The sequence below is a fragment of the Lampetra planeri genome, chromosome 2 (genome assembly GCF_965212315.1).
Source record: "Lampetra planeri chromosome 2, kcLamPlan1.2.h2, whole genome shotgun sequence".
Classification (NCBI taxonomy): Eukaryota; Metazoa; Chordata; class Hyperoartia; order Petromyzontiformes; family Petromyzontidae; genus Lampetra; species Lampetra planeri.
This window is the reverse complement of record NC_136108.1, coordinates 774,539-796,936: the sequence shown is the minus strand read 5'-3', so window position 1 is coordinate 796,936 and position 22,398 is coordinate 774,539. Positions and strand designations below refer to the sequence as shown.

General features: G+C 50.4%; 1 protein-coding gene across 2 annotated transcripts in view; it reads right to left on the bottom strand.

Moving 5' to 3' along the window:
* Window positions 1–21,142, bottom strand: part of TMEM163 (transmembrane protein 163) — a 33,608-nt gene extending 12,466 nt beyond the window's left edge. Inside the window, exons 1-3 of one of the 2 annotated variants that reach the window (XM_078603779.1) lie at window positions 20,721–21,142; window positions 12,409–12,541; window positions 2,669–2,788 (exon numbers count right to left, since the gene is read on the bottom strand). In XM_078603779.1, coding sequence (XP_078459905.1) covers window positions 2,669–2,788; window positions 12,409–12,529 — 241 coding nt within the window. In that variant the 5' untranslated portion in view covers window positions 12,530–12,541; window positions 20,721–21,142. The remainder of the gene's footprint in view (window positions 1–2,668; window positions 2,789–12,408; window positions 12,542–20,720) is intronic. The other variant, XM_078603770.1, reaches the window with a different exon arrangement.
* Window positions 21,143–22,398: the final 1,256 nt, after the last annotated feature.

The window sequence follows — 22,398 nt, the reverse complement described above, 5'->3', positions numbered from 1 at the left end:
AATGATGTACATCACTGGCAATGGAGCATCTTATTTTTGTACGGTGTAATGAATAAAGTGCAACTGTGTACACATTGGCGTGCGTGCGCGCACACACACCTACATGCAGTATTCCTGTTCTACTTTCCAGCACATCTCAATTGTGAGCTATTCTAAGCTGTTGTTGTGTTGCGCGAGCCTTGCCCGGGATTAGCATGTGCCGTGATGGCCGTGCGGGCAGCAAAAGGAAGTTTCGAGAGGGGTCGGGGGGGTAGGAGACCGACCAGCAGAGGTGGGACAAAGTCATTGTTATGCAAGTCCAAGTCGAGTCGCAAGTCATCAAATTCATGACTCGAGTCTGACTCGAGTCCAAGTCACATGACTCGAGTCCACATCTCATAGGTGGGACAAAGTCATTGTTATGCAAGTCCAAGTCGAGTCGCAAGTCATCAAATTCATGACTCGAGTCTGACTCGAGTCCAAGTCACATGACTCGAGTCCACACCTCTGCCGACCAGGGACCACAGTGGGAGTCTAGGGGTGGGTGGGTGGGGGTCTGGGGGTGGGTGGGTGGGTGGGGGAGCGAGGCAGCCGTCGTGTGATATCGAGCAGCACGGCAGGGTCGTGACCACGCTCCACGGACTTCGGAAGCAGTGAGGCCATCCCTGGAATTGAGTCCGTGGGCCAGAACAGAAATCAGTACCACCCGGGGTAAGACCGATTCAGTGCTACCGATGTATTTGTACGACCAATGCGAGTGAATTATTTGACAACCTCACTCATTTCAGAATCAGAATCTGTATTTATACTGGAGGAAGCTGATGAGCTATACAGCTCTTTGCCGCAGATGTCCAGTAGATAACCATCATCATTCACTGGTATTGGCCACATAAGGAAATTGGAAACGCGAAAGTCATGCCACCTCAGGTTCCGTTGGGTTTAATTTGGCACAGGTAAAGCACATTGGGCAATACGTACTTATTTCGATGGGGGCCTGGTTACACTTTTGGAAACCTGGCTACAGCCAAAAAAACACACGAACAAAACAATAAAAACGATGACTGGACATGGTGAAGTTTCCAAATGACAAGGCCGTGTATCGGTGAAGCCGGCCCCTTCACCAGTGGACGTACCCCCCTGCAGTTTGATGAATTGTCAGAGTTGAAATCACGAATTAAACCGATTTTAAAAATTGATTGTTTGTTCCCCCATTGTTTGTGCCATTTCGTTTACCCAGGGCACTCTTGCAAATGAGACGCAGGCTGGTCTCTTGAGTTCCCATCTCGTGAAATAAATAAAACTTTAAACTTGTACTGCCTGTCTCGTATACTCAATATGGTTTCGCCTTGCATATAATTTCCATATAATGTCGATAAATCGCATATCAATTAATAGACGCATGATTTGTTGCTTGCATCACGAGCGAAATAATTAATTTCACAAATGGGTGAATCCTCGCACGCCGAGTGGCCAGCCAGTTGAGAGAGCGCAAGTTGGAATTGTACCGATTAAAAAAACATTCATATTTATATCTATCGATCTATCTCGGAAAGCCTCATCGCTCAAGTAACCACCACGACCCACCCACACGGGGTGGAGAAGCCCTTCATTCGGTTCTGGCAAGTTGCAGTTTCGCAGCGCAAGACGCCCTGCAGGAGATGCACTCACGATGGGATGACGTCTTGGCGTCTCGCCAGCTGCAGGGAACATCTTATGATTATTTGAATGGGGAAAAAAGTGTCCGCGTAAACTCGCGCTTGTCAGCCACATGCACTTGATATTCTGCACGCGACTGCGGGGTTTTGGCAAGGTTGGGGCGCTCGGTGAGTGGGTGTCAGCCATCCGGTCTGTTGGGTTTTGGAGTAATCTCGCCTCGACGGAATAACAGAAACAAAAGGAAGACTTTCGTTTCGTCGCGCTACGTGTGGTTGTGAATAGAGGGCTCTGTGATGTGTATTATGTGCAGTACGTATATGTTTGTTAATGCATTAACATGAAAAGGTGAAGCGGTGGTTTGCGCGCTGTCCTACGAAACCGGCAGTCTGAATTCGATTCCTGGCCAAGGTTGACGTCAGTGGCGAGTCATTTGTGAACAGGTTCTGGACCTCCCCTAGGTTAGGTCAGCCTTAAGTGATTACCTGGTGTGTGTCAACGTCAGCATTAGGGAGACAAAGGCCGTGGTGCTCGCCTCGCCATCAGGCGAATGAGGGTTCATTGTGCGCGGTGGAGCTTGGATGCTGCACTTGCCAGTCACCCTCTGTGTGTTGTGGCCTTCGTAACCTGGCGCGTGGGCCCTCCTCTTTGCAGGGTTAGGGCTGTGTGGCCTGCACTGGAGCCCACCACAACAGAAAGGTTGAGAACCACTGGTGTAAGCAGTTTCTGTGTTCAACACCATAACCCCGAAGCAGCTGGCCAACCAGCGACTAGTGAAAGCCACTAGTACCAGCCACTAATACCAGCCACTAGTACCAGCCAACCAGCCGCTAGTGATAGCCACTAGCCACTAGTGATCGCCAAGCAGCCACTAGCACAAACTCCCCCAGTGGCCCTAATGGGGCTAAGGTGTTTGCTGTTATGGGTAGCGCACGCTTACAAACCACATGCTATCGCTACACATCGTTGTGATCAACTAATCAGCCAACCCCCTCCCGCCTCACCACCCCTCCTCTCCCCAACTCCGAATCCTTACTGAAGGCGGCGACGGCGAGGGCGAGCGTGATGCAGATGGACAGCCACGAGACGACGAGCGCCTTGCGCCGGTAGTTTTGCGCCTCCTGCGGCTTGAGCCGTTGGCTGCTCTCCAGCAGCCCTGCACCGCACCGCCGAGGGACACCGCCACGCGGATCAACAACCATGGCACAGATCAACAACCATCGCACGGATCAACAACCATCGCACAGATCAACAACCATCGCACAGATCAACAACCATCGCACGGATCAACAACCATCGCACGGATCAACAACCGTCGCACGGCACCACCGAACAGAGACGGTCACCGCATCGCGCGCTTTCAGATGCGCTTCTTCTGCGGCCGTCTGGAACGCTCTTCCTTCCGATATTAGGAAGCCACTGGGAGCTGTGCACCTTTAAATCATCATCATCATCTAGATTGACCAACTCGATTTTCTAGAACTGCTTGTTGTGTTTAGTTTGTTGTCCTTTCCCCGCACCTCCGATCAGCGCGGTTGGCTACGTACGGTGCGAAAGAGGTTCAACATACGTCCTGTGAAAAGAATAACAAGTCAGTACACGCAGGGCCGGATTAAACCAGAGGCTAATAGGGCCTTCGGACCTCATGTTTTGTCGGCTCTCCTTTAGGCCCTCCATTCCATGTTGAAGTAACAGCTAAGCGACGGTAGCGCGACCATTGGAAATGTTTAAGTCTTAGAATGACATCATTCGTGACTTTGCCACAGGAGCTAAAGCTGGGGGGGGGGGGGGGTAGAAATGTGAGAAGACATGAGTGTAGTGAGTGATGTATGTTTGATGATTTTCACCTTGAGTCGAATACCTTTTTTTAATATATATAATATTTGATGACGTCATCTTTTGCAACATGTAAGACTGTACACACTGAGGCTCTTCCTATTATCCTGAGGCCCTCAAACCCAGTCCGACCCTGGGTCCACGGCATTGCTGCTTTGCATTGAACGCCGCTCCGCCGTCTAAAGTCACGGCGTGCTCTGGCCAACGACGTCTGGTAAACCAACAGCATTTGTTGAACAAGGCCGACTGCTGATGAAACCAAAAATGTCGAAACCGGAGCAGAGTTTTCTTGCCTTAAACGAATTCTGCTGGCTAATGTTGGCCTGCAAAGCCAATAGGCGGATGGCCTAATATATGTACGTGGAAAGACAGCATTAAGTTCTGCTTATATACTGTATGCCAATAAAATTAAGAGTTCCCGCACAGCCCATAGTACCTTATTTCGATTATAAGACACACTCTCGTTTCCTGTATTTTAAATAACAACTTGGACATGCGTATTATATTCTGGTAGGTGTGTGTGTGACCATATTTGTGTAACGTTACTGATACTTGGGCACGAGTTTGAGGTGCGTCTTACTTTCCGGAGCATCTTATAATCCAGAACACACAGTAACCTCACGTAGGCCATGTCAACAGCAGAGGGCAGTGCATAGTAACCCCGGTTGTGCTGTATTTCTATGCTTCCACGTCCATGCTTCCTGGCCCTCAACGGCCCCCACTGACCAGCGTGGTGAAGTATGGTCAAATAACCACCACGAGACCAACACGGTTTCCGGAGGCCCTCTTCCAGCAGTGGAGTGACAAAACACTGTGCACGTACAGAAGCGGGGTTTCCACCTCTGCATTATAACAAGATATGTATGAAAGTGACGTGCTTCAAAGTCATTTTCTAATAAGTAGGTGCTTGGGATAAAGGTTGTCAAATGACCCAAGCTGCTTAAGAGCCAAACAGTCCCGAATTGTGATGTACACGTGGTACCACAACTGCAGTTTGATGAGATGTAACGATTCGCTTCAAGAATAGATACATTATTTTAGGAAAAAAATTGGCGTTACCAATTATTATTGGCAGTGGTGCACAAATAAGGTAAATATATAGGTGATAATTTGCGTAATGGTCCTTCAATGCACATGAATGAGATAATATATGCTGGGATATTTTTTGTCTCTGGCTCATTCTGTCTCATCTGTGGCCTACAATCTATTGGACCATAAACCAAAATTCCATCATAAATGTGCTCATTCTGCATTGTGATCTTCAGAAAGTCATTGGCACGTGACCCGAACAATATACCATGAGCATAATAATTAATTTTAATCTGTGATCAAAAGGCGACAACCCACAAGTTGTCCTGAAAATCGGCTTTTGTTGCCAGGCAGCAGATTAAGCAGATGAAACATCAAATATCAGTTAATTGCACAGTCATCTGTGCAGAGATTATAAAAACGGATTATAGAGTGTGCCAATGAAGCTATCATGGGTTGGCTTAATATAAATGTGGATGATAATTAGGATTGTTAAAAGAATTGCAGTTAACCTGTAACCACAGCAAAAAAATGAAAACCCAGTGACCAGTTTTCCTGGCATATAAAAAAATATCTGGAGCAAGAAGCATCACAGTTTTGTTTTTATATTTTTAACCAAAAAAACGAAGAGAGCTGTCACGGTGGTGTAACGGTCAGCACACTCGACTCGCAATGCAGAGGTCGCCAGTTCAATTCCATCTTCCGGTATGGCAGTCGGAACAAATTGTGCAAGTTCCAATCATTACTAAAATTACGGTTAGCGGTTCCGGACTTTTGCAACCGTTCATAGATTCTGAAAAAGGGTACTGGTCTACCGCATATAGTTTAACAACGGGAGTTATAATATTTGTCCAGGGCACTCCCCCCCCCCAATCGTTATATGTCTACTCGTCACATGCCCCCCCCCCCCCCCGAAATCGTTGCATTTAAATCCACCCAGCACTGGTGGCACACGCCAATGATCCATCGCTGTGGAAACATCAAGGGGTTGGTCGCTCACACACACATATGTAAAACTCCATAACCCTCTGGCAAGTGAGCTGACAGAAAGATGGCAGGACAGCAAGTGGGTTCATGAAAACCGTATGTGCGGACCTTTGAGGGTTGTACCCTTGTGGAGTATCTCGGTGTTCTCCAGATTAGCTCCTGCATAAAGCACTCCGTTATGAGGAATTGGCCAAACATCATGATGCATGCTCTCCCTGACAAATAGTGTTGACACTCACCAATGTTCGCCTGGATAACTAAATAGATTACTCTTGTTTAAAAGGTCACCCGTTGCTAATGAGACTCGGAGAACTGGAAACCCATCCAGCGGTTTCCTCTTGGAAACGTTGATCAGGACGTCTATTGGCTGATGGGAGTTTTTATTTGCAAGTAAACAAATTATTCCTGGTTTATTATGATTATTTTTTGTGATCACAATCTAATAATACAGTGCACGATGTGTTTTCTAAAGTTTATTATTGCAAAAAGTTTGTAGATGTTTTTTGTGTGATGGTGAAAATTAGTCGTTTGTTGTTTGCAGGTCAACAGTGTTGATCGCGTTGATGGACTGGATCGTGCCATGTGAATGTGGAATTTCACCACTGGGTCAGAATGCTCGTCTGAGCAGGGAGACACTAGCTATGCAACCATAATAATCATTATTATTGTTATTATTCAGCTGATTGAATTAAAATCGCGACACTTGGGGGTACAATTCAACGTATGGTCATATTTGAAGTTGGATAACTCCATGCGCATTTACACATTTTATATTTGTACCACCTCAGGTCAGATAATAAATTGCGTCCTCCTATGTAAGCATGTATGTTGAAATTGGAGAATTCATCAGAATTCTCCACATTCTGATTTTATTTTAAGATTGGTCAACGCTAAATCATACGCTGCGCTGGTGCAGGACAAGTGGGGTTTCTGGAATTCATGAACCACAGTACGGTAATGTTACAGCATAATAGCGTTACACCATAAAGGCGTTACATCATAATAACGTTACACCATAATAACATTACACCATAATAAAAGACGACATGCAACGTGTCCTGTGAATCCAAAGCAGTTATTCAACTTGTCAGTACCACGTGCCTACACTTCGTGAGCCACTGAGCTGCGCTGTCGACTGCTCGAGTTACCCCCCCCCCCCTGCCCCCCGCCCCCCAGGCACCTTCAGCGCTGCGTGCCCGTGATTTTGTTTGTCAGCATCACGGTCTTGACCTTTCCTGACCTTTTCCTCGCGAGAATTTCCGAGAAAGTCCTACTCGCAAGGATTTCTGGGAAAAACTGCCCGGCCTGATTTGTAATGAAAACTCGAAGAACTACAAATAAATAAATTACGGAAATGTCACTTTTTTATCGACTTGAGTTGTCCACCAAACTCGACTTCAGGCCGACTCGTGGTGGACTAACTTAGCTGCCCGTCAAGCCTTGGTTTTCGGTGTACATTTTGAAACGGGTTTATAAACCACAGGTGGTGTTTGTAAACGCTGACCACTGCAAATGTTATCACATATTTAGTCGCTACCGGTTAAAACGGTACCCTCCACAGGTTGTCACCAACTTCTGTTAATTCTCAACAAGCCACATTGAGACCAGGCTGACACACAAGCACATAAAGGTCTGCCAACGTGTCCTGTCCACGACAAAAAAATATTCGCACACTTTTCAACAGTAACAACAAATGTTATAAAATTACGATTCTTAATTCTGTTTTCAAAATGTTCCGCATGGTATTTTTTTACGTGCAAGTTTATGTTTGTTTACACGTCGTGTAATTTGCTGTTTCACGTTACCAATGTGAACCAGGTCTCCACTCAAACGAGACTTTTGGTCCCAATGGGCTCTCAGCGGCTAACAAAGATCTGCAATTGCAGGTACGCATCACCCTACCACACGCGCCACCGCACCCCATCAGCACGGCAGCTGAGACAATGGACAGGCCCTCAAGTCCACCTTGTGGAGTAGAGTGTGGGCATTCCCACCTCTCCCAAGACGTCTCTAGAGCTCCGTCTAGCGCAGTGTTCTTCATCGTGCTGCTGTCATACCCCAATGGTTACAAAAGTGTGGCGGCACTCACGCTGATGATGTCTTATCGGCGTTAGTGCCCCCCCCCCTCTCAAAATTAGTGAAGAACACTGGTCTAGCGGATGCCCTTCCGCCAGCAATGGCGTGCGTAATCTAATTTGCATGCAAATGCATGGGTGCACCTTTACCTCCTTCGTGCATGCAACGTCCGGACCACAGTCACAAGGTGCTCGCGTGAGTGGAACTGCGCGCTGCGCTGTGCACCCCGGTGCGTAGCGTCCACTCACCGAGTCTCTCCAAGCTCTCCTCGCCAAACAACCGCGCTCTGCTATCGCCACTTTTCAGCATCATGGTGCCAGGTGTACGCGCCGGTGGGGGTCTCCTGATTGTTTTGTCCTCAGAGCCTGTAGCTCGCTAGTCGCCGTGGCTGCCGGCGGCGCCGATCCACAGCCGCTCACGCAGGAGACTTGGCCGAGTTGGTCTCCCCGCTCGTGGGCCGCGTGTCGGGCGCCACGAGGCGCAGAGATGGCACCGACGAGAAGATGGGTGGATCGCGGGGGATGGCGCTGATGTATTTATGTAAGTTGCTTACTTATTAATTTATTTACTCGCTTGCTTACTCTTCTTGTAACCGCCTCGCAGCGTTTGTGTACTTATTAAGTTTGAGCGCGGGCAGAGGGGGGGAGATAAAAGTGACACCCGGGCTCCAAGAATTTCTCTTCGGGGCCTTGCACCGACGAGCGAACAGCGCTTGCCACGCGCGCACAAATTGCATTCCGAGTCGTTCACTCCGGCGGCAGGGACCTATCGCATGGGGGTCACTGCATCCAGCTCCACCGAGTCACGCACTCGCAGAGGCCGTCCACGCCGCTCTAATTGCTGCCTTGCTGCACTTTGGCAGAAGCGGAGCTCCTCTTTTGGCACGAGCCTCTAGCTTCCAAATGTTTTTTTTCGGGTTATTAATGATCCTGAATGTGTCCGGTCTGCTCAGATCTCAAAAGCTAAACGGAGTTGACCCTCATTAGTACTCGGCAGACAACATGTGCCTGCGAACAGCACGTGTTGAATAATGCTTGGGTGAGCGAGATGCCCAGGAGATGTGAACATACAGATGTGAATTATCAAACACAATTACAAATGTATTTTGTTTAACCAGGTGATAAATCAAGGGACCAGAATAAGTTTAAATTATAATTAGTGACCTGGGGCATTAGTCCACCGATTTGGACCCTAATACCCGCACGCAATACGAAGGACATAAGGGGATCTTTAACGTCCACTGTTAAAACTACTTTCTAGAACTGCTTTTAGTCTTTAGTGTTGTTGTCATCTGCATGGCTACGTCACGTGCGCGTACACGCGGCGCGTGTCGCCTTCTCGTGGCTCTTACACCCGCAGCGGCAGCAGCGGCGGCAGCAGCGGCGCTGATGAGGGCAGTCGTTGGGTTCTAAGCGGGAACCTCTGAAACAAGCGGCAAACGCGCTGCTGTTGCTGCTGGGCCACATCACTAATTGCTCGAGCTTTTCGTGTCGCCCCCTCGTGTGTGTGTCTGTGTGTGTCTGTGTGTGTGTCTGTGTGAGTGTCTGTGTGTGTGTCTGTGTGAGTGTCTGTGTGTGTGTCTGTGTGTGTGTCTGTGTGAGTGTCTGTGTGTGTGTCTGTGTGAGTGTGTCTGTGTGTGTGTGTCTGTGTGTGTGTGTCTGTGTGTGTGTCTGTGTGCATGTGTGTGTGTCTGTGTGTGTCTGTGTGTCTGTGTGTGTCTGTGTGTGTGTCTGTGTGTGTCTGTGTGTGTGTCTGTGTGAGTGTCTGTGTGTGTGTCTGTGTGAGTGTCTGTGTGTGTGTCTGTGTGTGTGTCTGTGTGAGTGTCTGTGTGTGTGTCTGTGTGAGTGTGTCTGTGTGTGTGTGTCTGTGTGTGTGTGTCTGTGTGTGTGTCTGTGTGCATGTGTGTGTGTCTGTGTGTGTCTGTGTGTCTGTGTGTGTCTGTGTGTCTGTGTGTGTGTGTCTGTGAGAGTGTCTGTGTGAGTGTCTGTGTGTGTGTCTGTGTGTGTGTGTGTCTGTGTGTGTGTGTGTCTGTGTGTGTGTCTGTGTGTGTGTGTCAGTGTGTTTTTTCGAACTACTCCCGTGTTTCCTCTCACGTGCCCAACACTCCTCAGTGGAATTGGCCACACGTCTCGGCGTAGCAGGACTCCTCCTGACAACAACATGAAAACGAGTCTCGAGACCGAGGCTTTTCTGGGTTAAATAAAAGCCCCGTTATTATAATTTACCACGACAGCGGGCCGAAAGCCTCGGCGACTAATTGCTCGCGGATGGAACATATCAAGCGAATCGGAGCTCTCGTCGTAGCGGCAACGAATTCCACATCGCCGCGTCGACTTCTACGGCGAAAACAGTCGCGCGACGCATCACCGCGGGGGTGTGGGGGCGGGGGGGTGTGGGGGCGGGGGGGTGTGGGGGCGGGGGGGTGTGGGGGCGGGGGGGTGTGGGGGCGGGGGGGTGTGGGGGCGGGGGGGGAGGGGGCGGGGGGGTGTGGGGGCGGGGGGGGAGGGGGCGGGGGGGTGTGGGGGCGGGGGGGGAGGGGGCGGGGGGGTGTGGGGGCGGGGGGGTGTGGGGGCGGGGGGGTGTGGGGGCGGGGGGGTGTGGGGGCGGGGGGGGAGGGGGCGGGGGGGTGTGGGGGCGGGGGGGTGTGGGGGCGGGGGGGTGTGGGGGCGGGGGGGTGTGGGGGCGGGGGGTGTGGGGGCGGGGGGTGTGGGGGCGGGGGGGTGTGGGGGCGGGGGGGTGTGGGGGCGGGGGGTGTGGGGGCGGGGGGGTGTGGGGGCGGGGGGGGAGGGGGCGGGGTGCTGGTGATGGATGTGGCATGGAGAGAGCCCCCCCCCCCACCACCACCACAGCCACCAGAGTTATATAAGCACGCGCACGCCGTGCATCATTACTAGCACTCACAGCTACTCACTGCATGCTGGGGAGGTTCGTTCCCGTGACTTTCAAACACCTTCGGTGGGGGGGAGGGGCACGCTCATTGTTTCTGACACTAAACTTTGGTCACGCGAGAGGTCTGCATGTAATTTACGGCTCAAAACTCCTTGAAAAGACAACAAATGGCTGAGTGGTGTTTACATTCATAAAACAGCCTTGTTGTTGTCAGGTAGGAGACATTCCCCTCTAGGAGCCGATGAGTGCGGCCAAGGTGCAGGTTCGCTATCGCCCGCGGATGTTTTTTTAAGTGGTAGAGCCTCATGGGGCCGTCTGGAATGAACTCCCGCACCTCGTATAAGGAGCTCGCACTGTCCTGCAGAGGCCTGCAGCTTCGGAGAAAATTGCAATAGACCTGACGAATATTCACAAGGTATTGTACCCGATACATGGTACAAGATTGTACCCTGCACATAACGTCGTACTCGAAAATGTTCTGGGTTTACTTTCCAACACACCGGTGTGCTAAACGAGTAACTAATTGGAAAATCTTACCAAATGCTGTGTTTGGGGGTGGCGGGTTTAACGGCACATTTATATTTACGCGATCTTACCCAAAACATCCCTCTATTATGGATAGGAAACAGGATTAAAGCATCCCAATGCAGAGTCGGTCGTGGGGGTGGGGGCTTGTGTACCAATACTTCCACACGCGCTGGCCACGTGCGAGTTCGTGCATGAACGGGTGCTCGGGAACCGGCTCATGCGTCACCAACACTGGCGTTAGCCCAGCTCGGGATCGAACTCGGGTAGCCGGGGGCGTAGCTCATTGCGTTAGCCACTGTGACAGCACTCATCTTAGACATGTCGATATGCACCCCATACGTGAAAGTCTGGGTGGCTTAATTCAAAGTCGACGAAGAGATCTGAACAAAGATAACATTGGACATATTTAGTGGGGAGGGGCGGGAGGGGAGACACACAGCTTGGCTTGATGATGAATTCCGACTGATAGACAACGAACTCCCCCTGCGGGGAAACTTCGAGACGTGCAACAAGTTCTTCGCGTTGATCGTTCGCACCCACGGGCCCGTGACATTTGGCGGCCAGATTCCTCTCCTCCTCCTCCTCCTCCTTGGCGGCACTCGCCCCGTCATCGCTCGCCAAGAGAGCCACCGGTGCGTAAAGTTCCCTGTCGGTGCGAATCATTAACCCCGAAGCGCATTCATGGCGGCGCAAGCAGCGCGGACGCGAATTGTCGAGTGAAGCAGCGGCGACGTGGTGGAGTGTGCGAGGTTTGGCAATGCGCAAGTGACACATCTGAGACAATGAACGCACAATGACCAGCGTGGTGAAGTATGGTCCATCAACCCCAGATGGTGGCCGCTAAATGGGGAGGACTTCATCCAGCAGTGGGCTCACAACCACCATGAGCATGATCGCTGTGCTTACATCGTGAACATGGGTGCAGCAGTGAGATATCCTGGACGATCCATTTATAGATAACCCACTGATTTCGAACGATCCTCTTTGTTTTCGTCTCAATGGCTGATTGAATATTGCGAATGTCGTGGCTCCGTATCTTAGAGAGGAGAGCGTTATAAGACTGGATACGTGAATTCAGATTGGTGGGAACGCGTGCAGGTGTTTGAAACAAGTTATTTTCTACATAGCTTAGTGGGGTACCTATCAATGGACCACCCAGCATATATGTAAACACAACGTTGAGTGATGTAATCTCTTAGGAGCACACGGCGAGAAGCGGTCTGCGTTAGGCGTGAGGATTCTCTGCCGCAGAGATGTGTTGGCCTGTGTACATGTCCCGCATGGTGCGTTTAGCAACCATGAGGCACGTGCAGCAGCAGCAGCGTGTACATCGGTGAGCTGGGAACGACGCGTTGTGTGGTGGGTAAGTGGCGAGGAACTTGGGGTTGGGGTCACTCTGGATGACTGCGATGAAACGGCTGCGCGAGGCACCTGTCTGGAGCCACTCGGGCCCATCCAGGTGCTGAAGGGGGTCCAGGGTGAGCCCGGGGTGGGGTTTGCTGCCCGCCTCTCCCTTGGGGCCCTGCCCATTGCTCTGGACGGCAGCTTCCATCGCCTCCCGGAGCTGTGGAGGCATGGAACAGAGCGCTGAGGGGTCGGGTCTGCGGCGAGCTTCGTCTCACGCCAACATGTCCGTGCAGCCCCCATAGAGAAAAGAGCTGGTGACAGCAGCAGCACCATTAGCACCTCGGACTACCACGGTTGGCTACGTATGGTGCGAAAGAAGTTCTAAATACGTACGTAATAATCATATACTGCATTTATATCACCTGCAATGACAAAACCCGGAGCGGAGCTCACTGCTACTGGAACTGCATCCATGGCATGGCCCTGCCTGGACTATTTTGCAGTGTTTTCTTTTCCATCATTCACGCTCTAATTTGCTAACCTCTGGATAACGTGTCTGCAGCAATGAAACAGACAACAGGAGAGCTGCTTTGGAATAGGGCTACTCGATCCAAACTAAATCAGCAGTGAACCCTGTCCACACGATCAACTAACCACGCTGCATGTGGAATAACATAACGTCACTGCACAGAATTGATACTAACGTGTATTTCCAACTGTTCGTCAATGAAAGCCTCCCCGAATCTCAAAGCTCGTTTTGCTGGATTGTCCTGTGTTTGTGATGTCTGTCCAATACGTCATCAATTGTTTGGATATAAGCTACACAATGTAAGCGTAGGGTAATACATATTTAGCAAAATAAACAATGTCTTCTTCACATATGAGTCTTCACATTAAAACAACTAATTCTTACACAACCCGTCTGCCGCACGGCCTCATGGGAGTGTGCAACTTCAGCGGCATTTTTTTTCAAAAACAAGCAACTCTCTGGACCGGTCTCAACACTCAGCGTTGAATCAATGCTGGTGAACTGAATCAATGCTGGTGAACTGAATCAATGCTGGTGAACTGAATCAATGCTGGTGAACTGAATTGGCTGGTGAACTGAATCAATGCTGGTGAACTGCCGCTCTTACTCCCAGAGGGCCCTGCGGCCGATGGGGTTGTGTCGAATTGGTCGTGGGGCTTGTGACGGTTTCTTGCAGCCCTCTCACAGTTGGAACTTGCGGCCGCCGCTCGTTTTGGCTCGACTCGCGCAACACCATCGCCTCACTGGCGTATTGACCAAGAGCGGCTATACGAAGCCCTCGACTTCGCCAGGTCGCTCGACATTTCACGTGCTCGCTGATAAAGATGAATTGCACCGTCGCTGACAGGCAGGGAACGCGATGTCACCGCGGCACCAAGACGGGGAGGGGGGGGGAGCTTCAACTGCCAAAGAGGAGGGAGACGCTTGAACACGTTGGAGGCTTTCGCGACCAATATCATCCACAATCGAGGTGGTTTTGGGTTAGAACGTGTAAATATATAAATGTTGTGTCGTTAAACCCGCCACCACCCGACACAGCCAACTAGTAAGGGTTATCACGTAAACAGAACGTGACAATTCGTTACGAGTACGGCACAACATTTACAATCTTGACTCTCGCACCAATATTATAAATGCTGTGGCTTGGCTCTCCAACACACAGCCGGTGTGCCGTACTAGTAACGAATTGGCACGTTCTGTTTACGTGACAACCCTTACTAATTGGCTGTGTCGGGTGGTGGCGGGTTTATAGACGCATTTATATTTACGCGATGTAACCCAATAAAAAAACAACCTAAATTAAGGAGGAAGACGCGTAACATCGCCTTGTGATCTTTCCATGGGAGTCATAAAGTCAGCAACAACGAACACTGGACTCGCTCGCTCTCGTGACGTCTCTGTTGTGTAGCTGATGGCGAAGGTGCAGGCACGGCGCTGCAGTGGCTTCGCTCCTCACACGCTGCTGGTGGAAGCCCTCCGCTAGAAGCAGCTCTGGAGAGAACATCTCTCGAGGGAGTGTTGTGTTTTTCGGCCTACTCTTCCGCGCTGGCAAGGCGTCTTGGAGGAGGTGGGAGTCACCTCACACTTCGCTCCACCGCAAGTGGCCTGCGGTGGACTCACGTCACGATGCCGCGGGTGCAGTGCAGAGGTGGATTTGGGAGACTTGGACATCACACCGCAGCAACGTCCCTGCGGTGTGCTCATGAGCACACCGCAGCAACATCCCTGTGGTTGACGTATTTTGTTTTACGTTTCTCCAGTGACTTCACCAGAGCACACATGAAGGTAAATTTAAAATGTAATTTTCTCAACAACTATATAACGAACCTAGTATGCACTGATATGGAGCATTGCGAATAACAATTTGACAGACACGTATCTCGTGTCTGTCAAATTGGCACATCGGGTTAACCTGCCCTACGCCCCACCGGTGGCGTGAGCGGGAGCCTCTGCACATCTCTGCAGAGCGGTTCATGCTGCCAGCCAGCCTGTCGGGGCAATCGCGACAATTTCGAATGGCAAAATCGATGCGCTTTGCTGTTCGTGACGGCGAAATCAATAATAAACGAGGTACGGTCCTCTGCACTGTTAGTATATCAAGATAATAACACGATATGAACACAAAAGAACGAACCAAAAAGTATACAAATGAGACAGCAACACAAAACCAAAAAGGAATCTATTATCGAATCGCGATCATGAATTGTGGCAATTCATCCATTTCCTGGCGGGGTGAATCCCGCACCTCCGATTAGCATGGTTGGCTACGTACGGTGCGAAAGAAGCTCAACATGTGTACAGACCTACGACCCAGCCACCACTCCCTTCCTGTAGGATGCTCCTCGCCCATAACATCTGTCAGTTCAGCAGCATTCAAGCAAGCCTGACGTGCCCACGTCGTGCCCACTGTCCAACACACCGGCGGTGCTGACGCGGTGATACATTAGGCACGTTTGATTCACGTGACACTTTTATTAATTGGCTGTCGGTTTGAGGAGGGTTTATGACACGCAGTTTTTTAGACGGCCTAACCCAAAAGAAACCAATTCTGAATCAAGCCTGGCTCCGCTGACGAGACACTCTATGTGAAAACCTGACAGGGGTTTTGCTTCGACTAAATACATGCTGCTGAATATTACGCACTCCCAGAAGGACGTGAGGCCGATTGATTGTGTTAACAATCATTTACGTTTTTACGTGAAAGAGATATATTTTCGTTTTTTTTATATATATATAATCCCTAAGAAAGCGCTTGTGGTTTTCTTCCCGTGAGGGTCAGTGGGGATGGAGGTGCTCGCCGCGAGGTCGGTGATGGGGAGGTTGCGAGTTGTGACTGCTGCCACCGCAGGGGTGGGCGGTGTTGTTTATGTAACCGACAAACTTTCAGACATTTTTTACTCATTTTTTTTTATAACCCACATGTGCTGTCGATTTTAACTTCCCCATGTTACAACTAGAGCTTCCGTTGTAGATAAACCTCACATTTATTCACGTGTGGAGGAGAAGATAAGGACAGTGTGTCACCGTATTCTGTGGATTAAGGCGCACTTTTTTCCAAGTATTTTAAAGCAAAATGTGAAGGGTTCGTCTTTTAATGCGGTAGCTGTGTGTGCGAGAGACCAGAGTCGTATCACTTCATAGACACGGGCACAAGTTTTAAGGCACGTCTTACTTCCACAGATTCTTATAATCCGACGAATACTGAATAGCATACCTGCTGTGTGTGACTTCACAATGAAAGGAAAACAAAAATATAAATATTAAAAAATAACTCCGAATTGTCACAATTAATCGAATAGCTTGGAATAGGAGGGGGGGAGTTGAATCATCAGATACAGAGTGATTCACACCTGACGGTGAAACTTGTCGTCACAATTACCACCCTGATTTTAAAACAAACGAGAAGCGGGATTTGTTGTCCCGAGTAGATGGGAGCGAAGGAGACGACGAGGAGGAGGAGTCTGCAGTGACAAGGCCCCGCGATGCTCGCCCCCTTGTGGTGCTCGATCGACATGTTTGTTTGTATGTTGAACTTCTTTCGCACCGTGCGTAGCCAACCGTGGCAATCGGGTGCAATGCACAACGTTTGCCAATCTACTGTGGGATGTAGACCTCCCCGCCACGTGTCGGGCATGGGAGTCTATTGGAATATACTTCACCACGCCGGTCAGTGCGGATTGGTGAAAGAGAGATCCGGTACTGGCTCAAATATCACTCGCCACGGATGTTGATGGACCTGGTGGAAAATTTAACTCAGCTTGTCGAGGTCATGGCAGCGTGTGCGCCATAAATGCTTCTGCTCATGACAATAGGAGTGGCCTTTACTTACCAAAGAGTCTCACTGAAGCTCAAGACGTTTTCAAGAGGGTCCTGCATTGGGATGTTTGGCCAATTCAATTAATGTTTGGCGTGTGAGAGGTAAACTGGAAAACATGGACAAACCCCACGCGAAAGCGGAAATAACACCCAAAGGTCCACACAGACGGACCCACGGGCCTTCTGCCACCTTCACAGCCCAGCGAGTGGTAGCTTCACAAATCTCTACGCGATCCACCAACCCTTGAGTCAAGAACGATGGGACACTGCGCCGCTAATGTCGCTGGGTGCGAGGACTTAAACGAAAGACACCGAAGGAGTAAGCGGTTCAATTCAATCACCGAAAACACCTACAGTGGCTAGACTCGTACAAGTCGGTATCGATAGTTATTTTCGACGCCAGGAAATGTTATGCAATATGCTCCCTCGGGCTAAAGGGTCGAAACTAACGAGACAGACAGGAGCGCGGGAGTACAAATACAGACCAAAGAAACGAGACGGAACCTGGCAGACGAGACAATACAAACGAGACAGGCGTCACAGACAACAAGGACAGACTAGGCACGAGGCAGACGATACAAACGAGACAGACGGAACAACCCACAGCGGACAATAATCTCAATCAGTAAATAACGAGAACAAAAACTTCACAAGGTCAACATCGTACAGACAACACCAACGACACTAAACATCATCGGGACTTGAAAAGAATTGTGACTCGAAATCGCTACGATTAATCTAATTGCGCTGGGGGCGAGGGGGGGTAGCCGGCGGGGGGGCTATGCCCGTGGCCTGTCACTCAGCGCTGGGGAGGCAGCAGCGAGGGTCCGTGGATCACCGCACGCGTTTTGTGAAACTCCCTTCCCGTACCCTGGATCGCCAGAAGAAGGCGATACAGCAAGTGGACTCATCGCAATCTGTACCCATCTGTATGGGGATAGAGCGTTGCCCCCTTGCGTGCGTGGGTTTTATCTGGGTGCTCCGGTTTCCTACCGCTTATATAAACCCCCATTAAACATATCTTCTATAATCACCCAGGAATGTCCTTAACGCTCGTGACGTCACTCCACATCGACCAGCCCCCTCATTAATATTCATGAGCAGGTGACGTCCTCCAAATGGTCACCCCCCACCCCTCCTCATTAATAATCATGAGCAGATGACGTCACTCAACATCGACCAGCCCCCCTTATTAATAATCAAAAGCGCTAAGATACCAGTCAGCAACATCAGTAAGGAGGAGCGCTTTGAGTTATTTCAATTAAAAAAGAGTGAAGATATCGTCATCCTCTCAGCCGACATGGGCAATGGCACGATCATCATGGACAAAACCGTGTACAATAGCAACATTCAGGACCTACTTAATGATGGCAGCTACACAAACATTAAAAGAGATCCCACCAACAGCCTCGTTACAAAAAACGTGTACAATAGCAACATTCAGGACCTACTTAATGATGGCAGCTACACAAACATTAAAAGAGATCCCACTAACAACCTCGTTACAAAAACGTGTACAATAACAACATTCAGGACCTACTTAATGATGGCAGCTACACAAACATTAAAAGAGATCCCACCAACAGCCTCGTTACAAAAACGTGTACAATAACAACATTCAGGACCTACTTAATGATGGCAGCTACACAAACATTTTAAGAGATCCCACCAACAGCCTCGTTACAAAAACGAACAGTATCATCACTGATTCAGCTTCATTCATTGAACAGACCAAACGGTTTTCCTGAAAACCTTCTGCTGCTAGACCACCCAGACTAAATGGCTTACTAAACATCCATAAAGAAGGTACACCCCTTCATCACATCGTCTCCACCATTGGCTCACCCACCTACAAACTGGCCCGATATCTGTCTGAGACCTTGCATCCATTCACTGGTAAGACCACCTCTTCTGTACTTAACTCAGCTCACCTGGCATCGTCAATTAAAGACATCTCACTGTCCCCAGGTGATTAGCTCATCAGTTTCTATGTAGTTTCTTTGTTCACCAAAGTTCCTGTGCCCGATACCATTGCAATAATTTTAGATTTGGTCCAACAAGGACTGAATGCTGATGTACCAGCTCTGGTGAAACACTGCCTCACCAATACATACTTCACTTGGAATGGAACATTCTACAAACAAACTGAAGACACCCCAATGGGTTCTCCCTTATCTCCGGTTGTGGCCAACATTTTCATGGAAAAAATTGAGATGGACGCCATCCAGGCATCCACTCTACGCCCGTCCTTGTGGAAGAGGCACGTAGATGACACGTTCGTCATCTGGCCACAAAGCCATCACCACAACCGTGAGGAAGGAGCCATCTGAAGATCAAATCAAAACCATCACCTTACCTTACATAGCAGGGATAACCAAAAAGATTTCCAAAATCTTGAACAAACACAAGATCCAGGTCCGATTTAACACAGTGCATAAAATTCGTGACCTGATCCCATCTGTGAAGGACAAGATTCCTGACATGCAATATCCCAGCGTCTACAAACTAAGCTGTGTCTGCGGCAGCAGTTACATGGGGGGAAGTAAATAACATGCCTCGGAACGTGTTCGTGAACACAAGGCTGATCTGAAACACGGCAGGACCAATACTTCTGCCGTGGCTGATCATTACTTTAATACAGCTGGCTCACTTGAAATGTATTTCTCTAAGACGATGATACTTTACAAGCCGACTGGCTATCAACAAAGATCATCAACCACTGTGGGTCATGAAAGCTGGGTGTACCACTGCACTAGACCTGCCGATCGACTGCGTGTAAGATATCAGGCATTATCAATTCACTGCAGGATGGAAGCATGTTTATACGATAACATCCTTCGCCGTGTACAGTGCAGTGTGAACTATATTAAGACTTGGGAAAGTTTCAGGAAATTCCGAAGGACGGTTTTGGAAATCCGCCACTGCGAACCGACAGAAGTGGTGCCATCCCCAGGGACGTTCCATGCCACAGGTTTTATAATACTGCGATTAATACATATTGTCATAAACCACAGTCCTTATACTAACTCTCCTCCCCTTTGTCATTCAACTCCTGAACCTTTCCATGCCGTATCAGTAATGTGGGTTGTTGGCCATACTTCACCACAGCTGCTCATTGTGGGTTGGTGAATGGGGGGGCCCAGGGTAGTTTAGATTTCGCCACTGATGTTATCCGTGGTTGGAAATCGAACTTGCTTCGTCGGGTCCGTGACTAAGTGAGCTAAGCAAGGCTCCGCTCGCAATTACCCTTTAAACAATCATCACGAGACATGGTTTATCCACGGCTGGATGGGTGAAGCCCCCCCCCCCACACGATGGGTTATCTCTCGCGGTTTTGCGATGCCACAATCCATCTCTCTCCTGCACACAATACGTATGTCATCGATCTCATCTCCGTATGTGTGTGTTGAACCTCTTTCGCACCGTACGTAGCCAACAGCGCTAACCGGTGATCGTCCTCCCGGGCGCGTTCCCTCCGTTGGCTGCGATGTCGTCAACGAGTCTCGTCCAGCGGTCATCACCACCCCTTCTAGCGATGAATCTCACCCAAGCCCAATCACTTTCCTTACATCGCCTTGTTTGTGTTTCTTACCGTAGGTAGACTATTAAGAGTTACATCGAATACCGTGACCGAAAGTAATGTGCTTCCACAAAACATCGACAGAATCAATTCCTTATATCACACTTTCGTTATTGCAATGGTATCGGGCAAAGCAATTGCATCGAATCGGCCAAACACAGTGCAGAGTACAATCCACTGCTGGATGAATGCATCCCCACGCCGTGCTGGTGATGCGATGTTCAATGGACCCATCATCCACCACACTGCTCAGTGCCGGTCGGCGAAGGCGTTGGCAGGGGCGCACGGGACCGGTTCGAATATCGGCTCACCACTGGCGTTATCCGTGTCCGGGAATCGAACTCGCGTTTGCCACGTCCCAAGTACAGCGTGACAATGCCCACTGTGCCACCGCTTCCCCACGCAATATGGGATATCACCAAACTAAAAACAAAGGACGAAACTAATTTGAAAAGAAGAAAAAAAACTCACGGCAGAGACGCGGTGTTGCGGGGAGGCTGCCAACACGAACGAGTCTTGATTCGCTCGGCGAGTTGTAGAAGTGGAGAGAAAAGGCAAAGATCGGTGATCCCGGGGGGTGGGGGGGGAGTCAAACACGGGGAGAGAGAAATCGCGCAAAGTGTGCAGCACACAATGCGCGTGTCGGCTCCGGGGCGGGTACCCGCGGTGCGTGTGCGCGCGCGTGTGTGTGTGCGCGTGTGTGTGTGTGCGCGTGTGTGTGTGCGTGTGTGTGTGCGCGTGTGTGTGTGCGCGCGCGTGTGTGTGTGTGCGTGCGCGTGTGTGTGTGTGCGCGTGTGTGTGTGTGCGCGTGTGTGTGTGTGCGCGTGTGTGTGCGCGCTGGCGAGACGTGACCTGTCATGTGGCGGCCTTTCCGCTGCGCTGTAATCAGACGTGGCAAATTTATTCAGCGATGCACACCACCAGAGGCACACGCAGAGGCGGGTGGGGGGCAAAACTACATCTGCGACTGCCGTAGCCATGCGTATGTGTGTGTGCGTGTGCGTCTGTGTGTGTGTGCGTGTGCGTATGTGTGCGTCTGTGTGTGTGCGTGTGCGTATGTGTGCGTCTGAAGGACGCTACTGGGTAGTTGGAGGCAGTCGCCCTCCAACAACAACGGAGGGCGGAGGAGCGACGCTCACAACAACGAGCGGAGCGCCGGGTGGCTAAAGCACAGCAAGTTGGCACAGTAGGGGGCACAGGTGGTGCATCAGCCAGTCATCTCAGTCATCTCGGTCATCTCGGTCAGTCGACCCGTGGCACCTGGGTCTGCCCCGTGACCTCCTGCCAGCGGGCGTTCGACACTTCACGTGGCCTCAGGGTGCACATGGCCTGGCACAAGCGTCGTGGTGACGTCACCGCCACTTAGTGGCGAATGGCGGTTGTTGTTGTTGTTGTGCGTCTGTGTGTGTGCGCGTGCGTCTGTGTGTGTGCGTGGGCGTCTGTGTGTGTGCGTGGGCGTCTGTGTGTGTGCGTGTGCTAGCGCTGTGGGCTGCGAATCTGGCGACCCGAGTTCCATTGCCGCTCACGGCCAGCATCAGCGACGATTATCTGAAATGGTAATGGGCCTCCCCTAGGTCGACTCAGCCTTAAATTAGTACCTGGTACGATGTGTAAACATAGCCACTAGAGAGACAAAGGCGGCCGGAGGTGGTGCCGGCCACCCAGCCCCGTGTATACCGTGTCCACTGTGCCACCGCTGTTAAGGCTATAGGGGGATCTTTGTCTTTGTATGAGTGCATGGTCTTAGTGGGTGTAGGTACTCGCTCACAACACTTGCCCCAAACAGACTGTTGAGGCTGTATGGCTCCATATGAGAGTATTGTCTTTGTGTATGGCCCGTCGTGGTGCTGGCCAGCCCACAGGTGACATCGGCGCTCTCGCTCAAAGCGCTTGCTCCAAGAGGCGGTGGAGGCTCCACTGGGGTCTTTATCGCGCGTTTTGAGAGCGGTCGCGCAGGAGCTAGCGACGTGGACAACTTGGTAGCCTGAGTTCGATTCCTGGCAACGCATACATCATGGTGAAATCGTGGTGATTTCAACCGGTGCTGGGTCTCCCCCCTAGGTGTGTTCAGCCTGCAATGAGCACCTGGCCCAGTGCGTGGACATGCGCACTGTGGAAGACAGATGTGGCCCAGCGTGGTTTTAACCAC